This window comes from Loxodonta africana, chromosome 14 (assembly GCF_030014295.1).
Source record: "Loxodonta africana isolate mLoxAfr1 chromosome 14, mLoxAfr1.hap2, whole genome shotgun sequence".
NCBI lineage: Eukaryota > Metazoa > Chordata > Mammalia > Proboscidea > Elephantidae > Loxodonta > Loxodonta africana.
Window position 1 is genome coordinate 24,720,790 of NC_087355.1, and position 14,818 is coordinate 24,735,607.

The 14,818-nt window shown below is 40.7% G+C and overlaps 1 protein-coding gene across 5 annotated transcripts in view; it reads left to right on the forward strand.

The window, feature by feature from the left end:
* The window catches only part of LY96 (lymphocyte antigen 96), a 32,996-nt gene extending 19,616 nt beyond the window's left edge, over positions 1–13,380 (forward strand). Inside the window, exons 4-5 of one of the 5 annotated variants that reach the window (XM_003408350.4) lie at positions 11,993–12,045; positions 13,147–13,339. In XM_003408350.4, the coding sequence (XP_003408398.1) occupies positions 11,993–12,045; positions 13,147–13,230 (137 nt within the window). In that variant the 3' untranslated portion in view covers positions 13,231–13,339. The other 4 variants (XM_023545810.2, XM_010588357.3, XM_064267854.1 and 1 more) reach the window with 4 other exon arrangements.
* The last annotated feature ends 1,438 nt before the right edge of the window (positions 13,381–14,818 follow it).

The following is a 14,818-nucleotide window of genomic DNA, read 5'->3' on the forward strand; positions in this document are numbered from 1 at the left end:
TACACACATATATATATTTTTTTCCCTTCAAAACCACATTTATGAATGTCATTATTGCTAACTGCCATTGAGTTGGTCCCCAGCTCATGGTGACCCCATGCACAACAAGACTGGACCATTGTGATCTATAGGGTTTTCATTGGCTGATTTTTTGGGAGTGGATTGCCAGGCCTTTCTTCCTAGTCTGTCTTAGGATCATAGCAACACACAAGTCTCAAGTGACAGATGGGTGGCGGCTGCACTTGAAGTGTATCGGCCAGTAATTGAACCTGGGTCTCCCACATGGAAGGCAAGAATTTTACCACTGAACCACTACTCCCTCCTACATTTATGAATATATCAAAGGCCTCTAAAACTTACCAAGCCTGTTAGTCCTCCTTCCAAGATCTCAAACTCCACCTAACTACCTCTCTTTACTACATGTTGCTCCTGTATGTATGGATAACTTGCCAGCAAATGCCCATTTTGAGGCCATCTGAGGCCTACGTCTTGCATCCCTCATAGTTATCAGGAGAACTGGACTGGACCACAAGTGAACCATAAGGATGCACTTTGGGAAGAGCAGGGAATGGCATAAGAAATTGTTCAGTTCTCCTTTTCCCTGGTCCTGCCTTGGTTCCCTCTTGTTTTCCTGAAATGCCTCTAAGAACAGAATGGGATAAGTGACAAAAATATGAACTTTCCAAGAGAGATAAAACAATTGAAAAAAAGTATCCTTTACAGAAGAAGTTAGAGTGCTTTCTTCCCACTCAACCAAGCAGTTGGGCAGTCTCTCAAAGTAGAAACCTGGGAGTTACCCTTGTTTCTTTCTCAGGCCCTCCAGTCTCACCCATCTCTATCCCTCTCACTAAGTCGACAGGGTTGGCTTCAGGGGCATTTGACCAGTGCAGTCACACAAGGCCCCATACTCAGAAGGGCCCCACACTTGGGTTTAATGCTCTGTGACTGCTGTCCTGAAATTCTTCACTTTTTTTTAAAATAATTTCTGTTGTGCTTTAAGTGAAAGTTTACAAATCAAGTCATTCTCTCACACAAAAACCCATATACACCTTGCTACACACTCCCAGTTACTCTCCCCCTAATGAGACAGCCCGCTCTCTCCGTCCACTCTCTCTTTTCATGTCCATTTCGCCAGCTTCTAACCCCCTCCACCCTCTCTCATCTCCCCTCCAGGCAGGAGGTGCCAACATAGTCTCAAGTGTCCACTGTTCCAAGAAGCTCACTCCCCACCAACATCCCCCTCCAACCCACTGTCCAGTCCAGTCCGTGTCCGAAGAGCTGGCCTTGGGAATGGCTCCCGTCCTGGGCCAACAGAAGGTCTGGGGCCCACGACCACAGGGGTCCCTCCAGTCTCAGTCAGACCATTAAGTCTGGTCATATGAGAATTTGGGGTCTGCATCCCATGCTCTTCTGCTCCCCCAGGGGTTCTCTGTTGTGTTCCCTGTCAGGGTAGCCATCGGTTGCAGCCGGGCACCATCGAGTTCCTCCAGTCTCAGGATGATACAGTCTCTGGTTCCCGTGGCCCCCTCTGTCTCCCGGGCCTGCAATCACCTTGTGTCCTTGGTGTTCTTCATTCTCCTTTGATCCGGGTGGGTTGAGACCAACTGATGCATCTTAGATGGCTGCTTGCCAGCATTTAAGACCCCAGACGCCACTCTTCAAAGTGGGATGCAGAATGCATTCTTAATAGATTTTATTATGCCAGTTGACTTAGATGTCCCCTGAAACCATGGTCCCCAGACCCCTGCCCCTGCTACGCTGGCCCTCGAAGCACTCAGCTCATTCAGGAAACTTCCCTGCTCCTGGTTCAGTCCAATTATGCTGACCTCCCCTGCACTGCATGCTATCCCTCCCCTTACCCAAAGCAGTTCCTATCCACAATCCAATCAGCGAACGCCCCTCACCCACCCTCCCCCGCCCCCGCCACCACAAAAGAATGTTCCCCTCTCAGTTTAAACTATTTCCCAAGCTTTTACAATAGTGGTCCTATAAAACACCTGTCCTCCTGCAACCGACCAATCCCACCCAGCACAATGCCCTCCAGGTTCCTCCATGCCATGAAATGCCCCACAGACTCCTCATTGTTCTTCACCGACGCATAGAGTTCCATCGTGTGGATATACCACAATCCATCCATCCATTCATCTGTCGATGGGCACTCTGGCTGCCTCCATCTCCCTGCTATTGTAAACAGTGCTGCAACAAACATGGGCACACACTTATTGTTCATGTAAAGGCTGTTATTTCTCTAGGATATATTCCAAGAAGTGGGATTGCTGGATCGTATGGTAGTTCTATTTCTAGCTTTTTAAGGAAGTGCCAAATCGATTTCCAAAGTGGTTGTACCATTTTACATTACTACCAGCAGTGTATAAGTGTTCCAATCTCTCCACAGCCTCTCCAAACATTTATTATTTTGTGTTTTTTGGATTAATGCCAGCCTTGTTGGAGTGAGATGAAATCTCATTGTAGTATTGATCTACATTTCTCTAATGGCTCATGATTGTGAACATTTCCTCATGTATCTGTTAGCTACCTGAATGTCTTCTTTAGTGAAGTGTCTATTCATATCTTTTGCCCATTTTTTAATTGGGTTCTTGGTCTTTTTGCAGTTGAGATTTTGCAGTATCATGTAGATTTTAGAGATCAGGCGCTGATCAGAAACGTCATAGCTAAAAACTTTTTCTCAGTCTGCAGGTAGTCTTTTTACTCTTTTGGTGAAATCTTTGGATGAGCATAGGTGTTTGATTTTTAGGAGCTCCCAGTTATCTAGTTTTTCTTCTACATTCTTTATAATGTTTTATATACTGTTTATGCCATGTATTAGGGCTCCTAACGTTGTCCGTATTTTTTCTTCCGTGATCTTTATCGTTTTAGATTTTATACTTAGGTCTTTGATCCATTTTGAGTTAGTTTTTGTGCATGGAGTGAGGTATGGGTCTTGTTTTTGGCAGATGGATATCCAGTTATGCCAGCACCATTTGTTAAAAAGACTGTCTTTTCCCCATTTAACTCTTTTGGGGCCTTCGTCAAATATCAACTGCTTATATGTGGATGGATTTATATCTGGATTCTCAATTCTGTTCCATTGGTCCATGGATCTGTTGTTGTACCAGTACCAGGCTATTTTGACTACCGTGGAGGTATAATAGGTTCTAAAATCAGGTAAAGTAAGGCCTCCCACTTTGTTCTTTTTCAGCAATGCCTTATTTATCCAGGGCCTCTTTCCCTTCCATATGAAGTTGGTAATTTGTTTCTCCATCTCATTAAAGAATCTCGTTGGGATTTGGATCAGAATTGCATTAAATGTATAGATCGCTTTTGGTAGAATAGACATTTTTATAATGTTAAGTCTTCCTATCCATGAGCAAGGTATGTTTCTCCACTTATGTAAGTCTCTTTTGGTTTCTTGTAGAAGTGTACTGTAGTTTTTTTTGTATAAGTCTTTTACATCTCTGGTAAGATTTATTCCTAAGTATTTTATCTTCTTGGGGGCTGCTGTAAATGGCGTTGATTTGGTGATTTCCTCTTGGATGTTCTTTTTGTTGGTGTAGAGGAGTCCAGCTGATTTTTGTATGTTTATCTTGTATCCGAATACTCTGCTGAACTCTTCTATTAGTTTCAGTAGGTTTTTGGAGGATTCCTTAGAGTTTTCTGTGTATAAGATCATGTTATCTGCAAATAGAGATACTTTTGCTTCTTCCTTGCCAATGTGGATGCCCTTTATTTCTTTATCTAGCCGAATTGCTCTGGCTAGGACTTCCAGCACAATGTGGAATAAGAGCGGTGATAAAGGGCATCCTTGTCTGGTTCCTGATCTCAGTAGGAATGTTTTCAGGTTCTCTCCATTTAGGGTGATGTTGGCTGTTGGCTTTGTATAAAGATGCCTTTTATTATGTTGAGGAATTTTCCTTCTATTGCTATTTTGCTGAGAGTTTTTATCATGAATGAGTGTTTAACTTTGTCAAATGCTTTTTCTGCATCAATTGATAAAATCATGTGATTCTTGTTTTTTGTTTTATTTATGTGGTGGGTTACATTAATTGTTTTTCTAATGTTGAACCATCCCTGCATACCTGGTATGAATCCCACTTGGTCATGGTGAATTATTTTTTTGATATGCTCTTTAATTCTATTGGCTAGAATTTTGTTGAGGATCTTTGCATCTACATTCATGAGGGATATAGGTCTATAATTTTCTTTTCTTGTGGTGTCTTTACCTGGTTTTGGTATCAGGGAGATGGTGGCTTCATAGAATGAGTTTGGTAGTAGTCCTTCCTTTTCTATGCTCTGAAATGCCTTTAGTAGTAGTGGTGTTAACTCTTCTCTGAAAGTTTGGTAGAACTCTGCAGTGAAGCCGTGTGGGCCAGGGCTTTTTTTTGTTGGGAGTTTTTCGTTTACCTTTTCAATCTCTTCTTTTGTTATGGGTCTATTTAGTTGTTCTACCTCTGTTTGTGTTAGTTTAGGTAGGTAGTGTGTTTCTAGGAATTCATCCATTTCTTCTAGGTTTTCAAATTTGTTTGAGTATAGCTTTTCATAGTAATCTGATATGATTCTTTTAATTTCAGTTGGGTCTGTTGTAATATTGCCTGTCTCATTTCTTATTTGGGTTATTTGCTTCCTCTCCTGTTTTTCTTTTGTCAGTTTGGCCAGTGGTTTATCAATTTTGTTGATTTTTTTCAAAAAATCAGTTTTTGGTCTTGTTAATTCTTTGAATTGTTTTTCTGTTTTCTATTTCATTTAGTTCAGCTCTAATTTTTATTATTTGTTTTCTTCTGGTGCCTGTGGGTTTCTTTTGTTGCTCTCTTTCTATTTGTTCAAGTTGTAGGGATAATTCTTTGATTTTGGCCCTTTCTTCTTTTTGGATGTGTGCATTTATTGATATAAGTTGGCCTCTGAGCACAGCTTTTGCTGTGTCCCAAAGGTTCTGATAGGGAGTGTTTTCATTCTTATTGGATTCTCTGAATTTCTTTATTCCATCCTTCATGTCTTCTATAATCCAGTCTTTTTTTGAGCAGGGTATTGTTCAGTTCCCAAGTGTTTGATTTCTTTTTCCTGCTTTTCCTGTTATTGGTTTCCACTTTTATGGCCTTACGGTCAGAGAAGATGCTTTGTAATATTTCAATATTTTGGATTCTGCTAAGGCTTGCTTTATGACCTAATATGTGGTCTATTCTAGAGAATGTTCCATGTGCACTAGAAAAGAAAGTATAGTTGGTTGCTTTTGGGTGGAGTGTTCTGTATGTGTCTACGAGGTCAAGTTGGTTGATTGTGGCATTTAGATCTTCCGTGTCTTTATTGAGCTTCTTTCTGGATGTCCTGTCCTTCACCGAAAGTGGTGTGTTGAAGTCTCGTCCTAGTATTGCGGAGCTGTCTATCTCACTTTTCAATGCTGATAGAGTTTGTTTTATGTATATTGCAGCCCTGTCATTGGGTGCATAAATATTTAATATGGTTATATCTTCTTGGTGTGTTGTCCCTTTAATCATTATATAGTGTCCTTCCTTATCCTTTCTGATGGATTTAACTTTAAAGTCTATTTTGTCAGAAATTAATATTGCCACTCCTGCTCTTTTTTGATTGTTGTTTGCTTGATGTATTTTTTCCATCCTTTGAGTTTTAGTTTGTTTGTGTCTCTAAGTCTAAGGTGTGTCTCTTGTAGGCAGCATATAAATGGATCTTGTTTTCTAATCCATTCTGCCACTCTGTCTCTTTATTGGTGCATTTAGTCGATTTACATTCAGGGTAATTATGGATAGGTATGAATTTAGTGCTATCATTTTGATGTCTTTTTTTGTGTGTTGACAGTTTCTTTTTCCCACTTGATTTTATGTGCTGAGTAGATTTTCTTTATATATTGCCCTTTCCTCATATTTGTTGTTGTTGATTTTGTTTCTGCTGAGTCTGTATGTTTCCCTTGTATTTTATTTTGATGAGTAGAATAGTTTGTCTCCTTTGTGGTTACCTTATTATTTACCCCTATTTTTCTAAATTTAAAACTAACTTTTATTTCTTTGTATCGCCGTATCTTCCTCTCCATATTGAAGGTGTATGATTACATTTCTTAGTCCCTCTTTATTATTTTAATGTTGTCATATATAATAACATCGCTGTTACCTTGTTTTGGGCTTTTTTTTTTATAATCTTGCTTTGCTTTTTTTTGGATTTCCCTGTCTGGGTTGACTTCTGGTTGCTCTGCCCAGTGTTCTAGTCTTGGGTTGATACCTGATATTATTGATTTTCTGACCAAAGAACTCCCTTTAGTATTTCTTGTAGTTTTGGTTTGGTTTTTACGAATTCCCTAAACTTGTTTTTATCTGGACATGTCTTAATTTCACCTTCATATTTAAGAGACAGTTTAGATGGATATATAATTCTTGGCAAGCAATTTTTTTTCTTCAATTTTTTAAATATGTCATCCCATTGCCTTCTTGCCTGCATGGTTTCTGCCGAGTAGTCTGAGTTTATTCTTATTGGTTCTCCTTTGTAGGTGACTTTTCGTTTATCCCTCGCTGCTCTTATAATTCTCTCTTTATCTTTGGTTTTGGTGCGTTTTATTATAATATGTCTTGGTGACTTTCTTTTAATATCTACCTTATGTGGAGTTCGATGAGCATCTTGGATAGATATCTTCTCATCTTTCACAATATTAGGGAAGTTTTCTGCCAACAAATCTTCAACAATTTTCTCTATATTTTCTGTTATCCCTCCCTGTTCTGGTACTCCAATCACTCATAGGTTATTTCTCTTGATAGAGTCCCACATGATTCTTAAGGTTTCTTCATTTTTTAAAATTCTTTTACCTGATTTTTCTTCAAGTATATTAGTGCCAAGCGATTTATCTTCAAATTCAGAAATTCTAGCTTCTACTTGCTCAATTCTGCTCCTCTGACTTTCCATTGAATTGTCTAATTCTGTAATTTTATTGTTAATCTTCTGAATTTCTGATTGCTGTCTATGGATTTTCCAGCTTATTAAACTTTTCATTATGTTCCTGAATAATCTTTCTAATTTTTTCAGTTGCTTTTGTGTGTTCCTTGGCTTGTTCTGTGTATTGCCTCATTTCCTTCCTGATGTCTTGAAGGGTTCTGTATATTAAACATTGTATTCTGCATCTGGTAATTCCAGGAATGCACTTTCATCTAGAAGATCCCTGGATTCTTTGTTTTGAGAGTCTGTTGAGGTGATCATGGCCTGTTTCTTTATGTGACTTGATATTGACTGTTGTCTCTGAGCTATCTATAACTTATTGTATTAATTTATACTTGCTTACTGTGTCATAGCTGCTTGGTTTGTTTTGTTTTCATATACCCTTGTGGGTTGCTTGAGTGAGCTAGCTTGATTGTTTTTGCCTTTGGAGCTCTGGTGTCCTGTCCCCAGCTGGCTAGAGCTGTTATCAGGTATATCAGTCTAGGAGTCCATTCAGTTTTCTTGTATGAATTCAGCTCAGGTTTCCAGGTATCTGATATCAAGTGTGTGGTACAGGCTCTGTCCTACAGTCTTAGAGGGGCAGGGGTGATTGGCGTATATACCCGTATCTGATTGCATCAGGGGGTTATGCTCTGAACAAGGCAGGGGGCTGAGAACTGACCCCCAAGTGTCTCAGAGGAAATCACATCTCTGTTTCCTAGAGCATGCTGGTGGGTGGATTCTACAGAGGGATCATGGGCACCCAAAGTTTTTGGTTGTAAGGACTGGGAGGTACCAGTTATCTTTGAACCCCTGTCACGGGTGGCTGGGTGACCTGAGTGGAACTACCAGTCCTTAGGTCCCTGATGTGGGCAGGTGAGGACCTTGTTTAATAGGCAATGCAATGTCAAACACCAAACGCCCACCTCTCCACAGCACAGCTGAAACGGTTGGAGTTTGCCAACAAGGGCCTAGTTTCCCGAAATAGGCCCACACAGGTTCATGCAGAAGGGAAAGGCACTCAAGGTCCACGGACAGTTCGTGCCTGGACAGGAGCTGCTTCCGTCCTGAGCTCCCCCAGTTAATGGAGCTAGCAAATTATCTTTCCCCTCCTATTGCAAATTTTTTCCTTCTCCAAGGCTAGGAGGATGGCTGTAGGTGTTCACCAGGGTCTATCTCAGGCCTAGGGATTCAGCCACTGAAGCTGGCTTGGGGGTGAGGGGGGTACAGTAAAATATACGCAAGTACTTAGCTTTTGCTGAGAGCACCGTTCTCCTCAGGTTCCGGAGGTGTGAGTGGGCTGTGTGGCTGGCTGCTTCTCCCTGAGGAAAGTACGGCCGAATGCTAGTCCCAGCCCACCACAGCTGCTGCGGCCGCTCCAGGAATGGTGCCTGAGGGCTCCCCACGATTCAGGTCCTGTAACTCCTCTCCACTTCTGAACGGCCTCTTCCTCCTCCTGCCCCTCAGTTCGTTGTCTAAGCCTGTCTTTGATGCTCAGGGCTCCCAGCTTGTTGCAAATATACTTGTTTCACTTGTTTTTTCAGGTCTTTGTTGTAAAGAGGGCTCCCCGGAAGCATCTGTCTATTCCGCCATCTTGGCTGTGCCTCCCTGTCCTGAAATTCTTAATAATTTTATCTTTGAACTTGTGTTTTGTCAGTGAAATCTGAAGGGACAATGGGGCATGCACCAGGGTCTTGGAGCCTCAGTTTACCCACAGTCTCGTCTCCTATCACTTCCCTACCTTGGATAGGTTCTTGGCTGCTCACTCATCAACTCCCTAATGCCGTGGGCTCTGCCTGGCATCCCCCTCCCCACCCCTGTCCAGCAAGTCCTGTTGTCTTCTGCTGGGAGAGCTGGGGTCAGGGGTGGGTGTCCTGCAGTGTCTGAGGTGGGGCATGGTAGTTGCCATCCCCTCCCCAGGCTGGCAGCACCCAGGTGACTAGATGAAGGCAGATTCTCCCTCACCTCTGAGATAGGTACCTAACACATCCTAGCACAGAGGTTGTAATACCTTTGAGGGTCACCCATGGGAGGCGGCCTTTGGGAAGGGGAGATGCCTGATTTGACTTCCCTTCTCCCTGACAGGGCAGCTGGTGAGAGAGGGAACCTGGCAGCTGTCAGGTTCCACCTTGCACAGATGCACCAAGTAGTGAGGTGACCTATTACTGTCTTCACTCACCTTGTGATCATCCTTATGTCCAAGGACATGGGAATAGCCTCTGGCTATTCTATGCCTGGGGCCCTGTCTTAGTTACCTAGTGCTGCTATAATAGAAATACCACAAGTGGGTGGCTTTAACAAACAGAAATTAATTTTCTCACTTTTTAGGGGCTAAAGTTCGAATTCAGGGCTCTGGTTCTAGGGGAAGGCTTTCTGTCTCTGCTGGCTCTGGGGGAAGGTCCTTGTCTCTTTTCAGCTTCTGTTTGTTGGTTCCTTGGAGATCTCATGTGGTGTGGCATCTATCTTCCTCCCAACTGTGTTTGCTTGCTTAATCTGCTTTTTTTTTTATCTCAAAAGAGATTGATTTAAGACACACCCTACACTAATATGGTCTCATTAATATAGCAAAGAAAACCTATTCCCAAATGGGATCATAACCACAGGTACAGGGGTCAGGATTTACAACACATATTTTTGGTGGACACAATTTTCTCCATAACAGGCATTCTCTCTTCTTCCTTTGAAACTTCCTGAGTCTGGCTTGTGTTAATCTTTTCTGGCTCGCTCAAGGTACCCTCTGGGGATGAGCCACAAAATACAAATTGTGTGATATTACTGATTCTGCATATAAGAATTATATGCTCTAATATTTGCATTTAAAATGGGCATTACATAATATAAACATACAGTAAACCAAAACCAAACCGGTTGCCGTCGAGTCAATTCCGATACAGTAGTCTCCCCTTATTCACAAGGGATACATTCCAAGATCCCCATGGATGCCTGAAACCTTGGATAGTACGGAACCCTATATATACTATATTTTGACCTATACATACATACCCATGATAAACTTTAATTTATAAGTTAGGCACAGTAAGAGATCAACAGTAATAACTGTAATAAAACAGAACAATTATAACAATATACTGTAATAAAAGTTATGTGAATGTGGTTCCCCGGTGAGACGGAGCAGGAAGGAGTGGGATTTTCAGGCTACGGTTGATTGCAGTAACTGAAACCTCGGAAAGCGAAACCACAGATGGGGGGAGACGGGGCTACTGCCTATGTTTATATTGCATAGTATAAACAATATATAAATGGTAAAATTCTTACTGATATTTTAGTTTTAATTTTTCTTTACTTAGAATTATATTAAATAGTGAATAAAAAACACCATGTGGAAGAAAAGAAACTGGGTATTGTTTAGTACATTTAATGTAACTTTTCTCCTGCTTTTTTTTCTTATAGTGATACACACAACACAACATACACCATTTCATCAATTTCTACATGCACACTTCAGTGACATTGATTAACTTCTTCAACTTGTGCAACCGTTCTTGATATCTTTTTCCAAAATCATCCCACCATCCTTAACATACGTTCAATGCATTCTAAGCAAAAAACCCCATTTTCCCCTTCCTTCCTGTCCCTGGTAACCACTACTTGTGGTTTCTATGTATTTGCTTATTTTATATGAGTGATGACGTATAATATTTGTCCTTTTGTGTCTCATGCATTTCACTCAGCATAAGGTCCTCTAGGTTCATCCATGTTGTTGCATGCAGTAGGACTTCGTTCCTCTTTATGGCTGAGTAATATTCCATTGTATATATATATATATCACATCAGTTGATGGGCATTTTAGTTGTTTTCACCTTTAGGCAATTGTGAACAGTGCTGCAATGAACACTGGTGTATAAGTATCTGTTTGAATCTCTGCTTTCAGGTCTTTTCAGTATATACCTAAGAGAGGAATTGCTAAGTAATATGTTCAACTTTTTGAGAAACCACCATACAGTTTTACACAATGGCTGTACCAATTTATAATTCTACCTACAATATTTAATCCCCCAGCAGGATGAGGGTTCCTGTTTTTCCACAACCTCACCAACACCTAGTTTTTTTTTTTTTTTTTATCATTGCCATTCTAATGGGGATGAGATTTTATCTCCTTGTGGTTTTGATTTGCATCTCTCTAATGACTTTGAGCATCTTTTCATGTGCTTGTTGACCATTTGAATAACCTTCTTGGTGAAATGTCTATTTAAGTTCTTTGCGCAGTTTTTGACTGGGTCCCCTGCTTTTTGAACAAGGGGCCTCACATTTTCGTTTTGCAGGGCCCCACATTTTGGTTTTGCATGGGGCCTTGCAAATTATGCAACTGGTCCTGGAGCCAAGTGTTACCAAAGCAAAACCCCTGCCCTCACGGAGCTCACAGACTAGTGGAGAAAACAAATCATAACTAAGTAATGAATAAGATAGATTCAGATTGTGACACATGCTGTCAAGGAAATCAGCAGGTCAATCTAGGAGACATCAGAAGCCCTGGTGGCCCAGTGGTTCAGCGCTTGGCTAGAAGCCCCCAGCCACTCCACAGGAGAAAGATGTGGCAGACTGCTTCTGTAAAAATTACAGCCTTGGAAACCCTTTGGGGGCAGTTCTGCTCTGTCCTATGCGGTTGCTATGAGTTGGAATCCACTTGACAGCAATGGGCATCTATAAGACAGACCATAATAGGGAGGTGCAGGCTGGTAGAGAAAGTCTCTGAAGGCCTGAGGAAGCACATGAGAGTTAGCAAAAAACAAAAACAAACAAACCCAGTGCTGGCAAGTCGATTCCGACTTATAGCGACCCTATAGGACAGAGTAGAACTACTCCACAGAGTTTCCAATGAGTGACTGGTGGATTCAAACTGCTGACCCTTTGGTTAGCAGCTGTAGTACTTAATTACTACGCCACCAGGGTTTCCATGAGAGTTAGTAGCCAGGGTAAAAGATTCACCAGCTCTGTCTCTGCCAGTAGGAAAAGTGTGAAAGGTGTACTCCATGCTACCAAAAATGAATGAATGAATAAATAAATAAACAAAAACCAAAGAAAAATCACCTAATAATGACTAATAACTTTTTGTATTTTTCAGAAACTGTGACTGCAACAATACCATTCTCCTTCAAGGGAATAAAATTTTCTAAGGTATCGTTCAAAATTTATTTTGTGCTTTCTCAACCTTTGGAATTTGAAACAAGCAATTCACAACTTTTAAAAATAGAAGTTAAAGATTAAGAAGTTCAAGATTTTTTTTCGGTACCGGATATTTTGGTATTTCTTCTTTCGGCAGAATATGAAAACGTTACACAAAAGAAATTTCCTTTTTATTTCCTTTTTCCCTCTAACTTACTTTGCTGAAAGTAATGCAAATGCTCAGGATTAATATGTGGAATGATTTTCATTCAGATCAAAACACTGGACAACCACTGTGTATAACTCAGTAACTCCCTACACCAAACCCAAAAAACCCACTGCCGTCGAGTCAATTCCGACCCATAGCGACCCTATAGGACAGAGCAGAACTGCCCCATAGAGTTTCCAAGGAGCGACTGGTGGATTCGAACCGCTGACCTCTTGGTTAGCTGCCATGGCACTTAACCAGTAGGCCACCACGGTTTCCAACTCCCTATATAATATACTAAATATACATATATATATACATACTAAATGTATAGATATGTAGTAAATATATACGTACTATATATATACAATTTATATAATATATAAAATATATGGTAAAAATTATTTAGGAGAATAAAAATCACAGAAATTATAGACCTGTTTTTGTCCAAGATCTTTCTTGAAAACTTAGCTTGGACATCCAGGCCTTTGTACAAATAATGAATGCCTCAATGAAAAACACAGACGTAAATTTAGATCGTTGCATTACATATCTAGCAATGAAATTTTCCACGTTTCACTTTTTAGGGGCTTAAAATAAACTTTAGCAATGCGTATTCTTTGCTTACTATTATCATTTTTTTTACAAATGATATGTAATGTTTGAAAACCGCATAGGCTCGTTTTAAAAACTGCAAAAAAACCCCACCAGCTCATAAAAACAGATGGGTTTTATGTGCACTGAATTCAAAGGCCTGGGAAATTTCATCTCAATAGAAAACTGAGAAACTGCAATCAATTCAACTGAAATGGCTTCCTCTTAGTAAAACAAAACTCTTACAAAAGCCTTTAAAATAGAAGCATCTAACCTTTTCTATTACTTGTATTCCTTTTTCCCTGTTTCAGGGACAATACAGATGTGTTGCAGAAGCCATGACTGGGAGTCCTGAAGAGATGCTCTTTTGTTTGAATTTTACTTTGATACACTGATCCGAATTCAAATAGAATAAGTTGAGTGTATTTTGATTTTTCAAAGGTTTTGTTCTTTATTAAAATTTTTTTTGCATGGATAAAGAAATCTCTTGAGTTCATTTGCCTGCCGCTACTCTGGGCTCCCCTGCATCTCAGCAGCTGCTGCCTCCTATATGTCAGACCCTGTTCCACACGCTGGGAATCCAGCATTTAACAACCCAGACGCCCCCCCCCCAAAATAAAGTCCTGTCCTCATGGAGCTTACATTTTCATGAGGGGGGTGCCTTAGTTTCTTGGTGCTGCTATAACAGAAATAGCACAAGTGGGTGGCTTTAACAAACAGAAATCTATTTTTTCACCGTTGAAGAGGCTGGAAGTCTGAATTCAGGGCACTGGCTCTAGCAGAAGGCTTTCTCTCTCTTTTTGCTCTAGGGGAAGGTCCTTGTCTCTTTTCAGCTTCTATGCCTTGGCCATCTTTATGTGGGATGTAGCTTCCCCTCCATTTGTGCTTGCTTCTGTGCCTAAGCTGCTACTTTTATATCTCAAAAATGGTTGGCTTCAGACACAACCTACATTGATATAGCCTTATTAACATAAAGAAAACCCTATTCCCAGATGGGATTACATCCACGTATATAAGGGTTTAGCATTTACAACACATATTTTGGGGGACACAATTTAATCCATGACAGAGAGACTGATAAATGTCATAAATAAGTAAATTACATAGTTCTTTAGAGGCATACACACTATGATAAGTGCTATGAAGAACAATAAAGCAGGGAAAGGAGATAGCAATTGGAGGTGATGGTCATGGTTGTAGTTTTAAAGAAGATGTCAGGAAAGGCCTCACTGAGAAGGTGATGTTTGAAAGAGTTGAGACAGCAAGTCATGTGGCCTTCTCAGGGGAGGGCATTGCAGGCTGAGGGAACAGCTGGTGCCAAGGCCCTGAGGCAGAAGTTTGTTTGAGGAAGAGCAGGGAGCTGTTAAGTGAAGTGAATGAGGGGAGATGAGGCGGGATAGGTGTGGGGTGGTGCAGACAGGTGCTGTAGAATCTGATAAACCATTGTTAGGACTTTGGCTTTTGCTGTGAGTGACATGAAAAGTCACTGGAAGGTTCTGAGTAGAAGAATGACGTCAGCTGACATTTAAAAAAGGCTTATGCTGGCATCCATTTGCATAGGCATGAGATGACTCTGGGCAGTAATCTAGGTAAGAAAGGAAAGAAGTTAGGAGGCTTTTGTAGTTATCCAGGTGTAAGATGATAGAGGAGGTGGTGGGAAGTGATCCATTCTGGATATATTTTGAAGGTAGAGCCAACAGTATTTGATGATAGATTAGATGTAGGATATGGGACAAAGAGAGTCAAGTTTTTTTTGTCTGAGCAAATGGAAGAATAGAGTTGCCGTTTATTGAGATGGAGGACGTCAGGGAGGATTAAGTTTTAGGAAGAAAATCAAGGACTTGGTTTTGGACATATTGAGATATCTATTAGATACCCAAGTAGAGACTTTGAAAAGGCAGTTGGGTAGGGTGAGGGTTCCACAACATGACTAATGTAACAAATATCACTAAATTGTACACCTAAAAAATGTTGAGTTGCCAA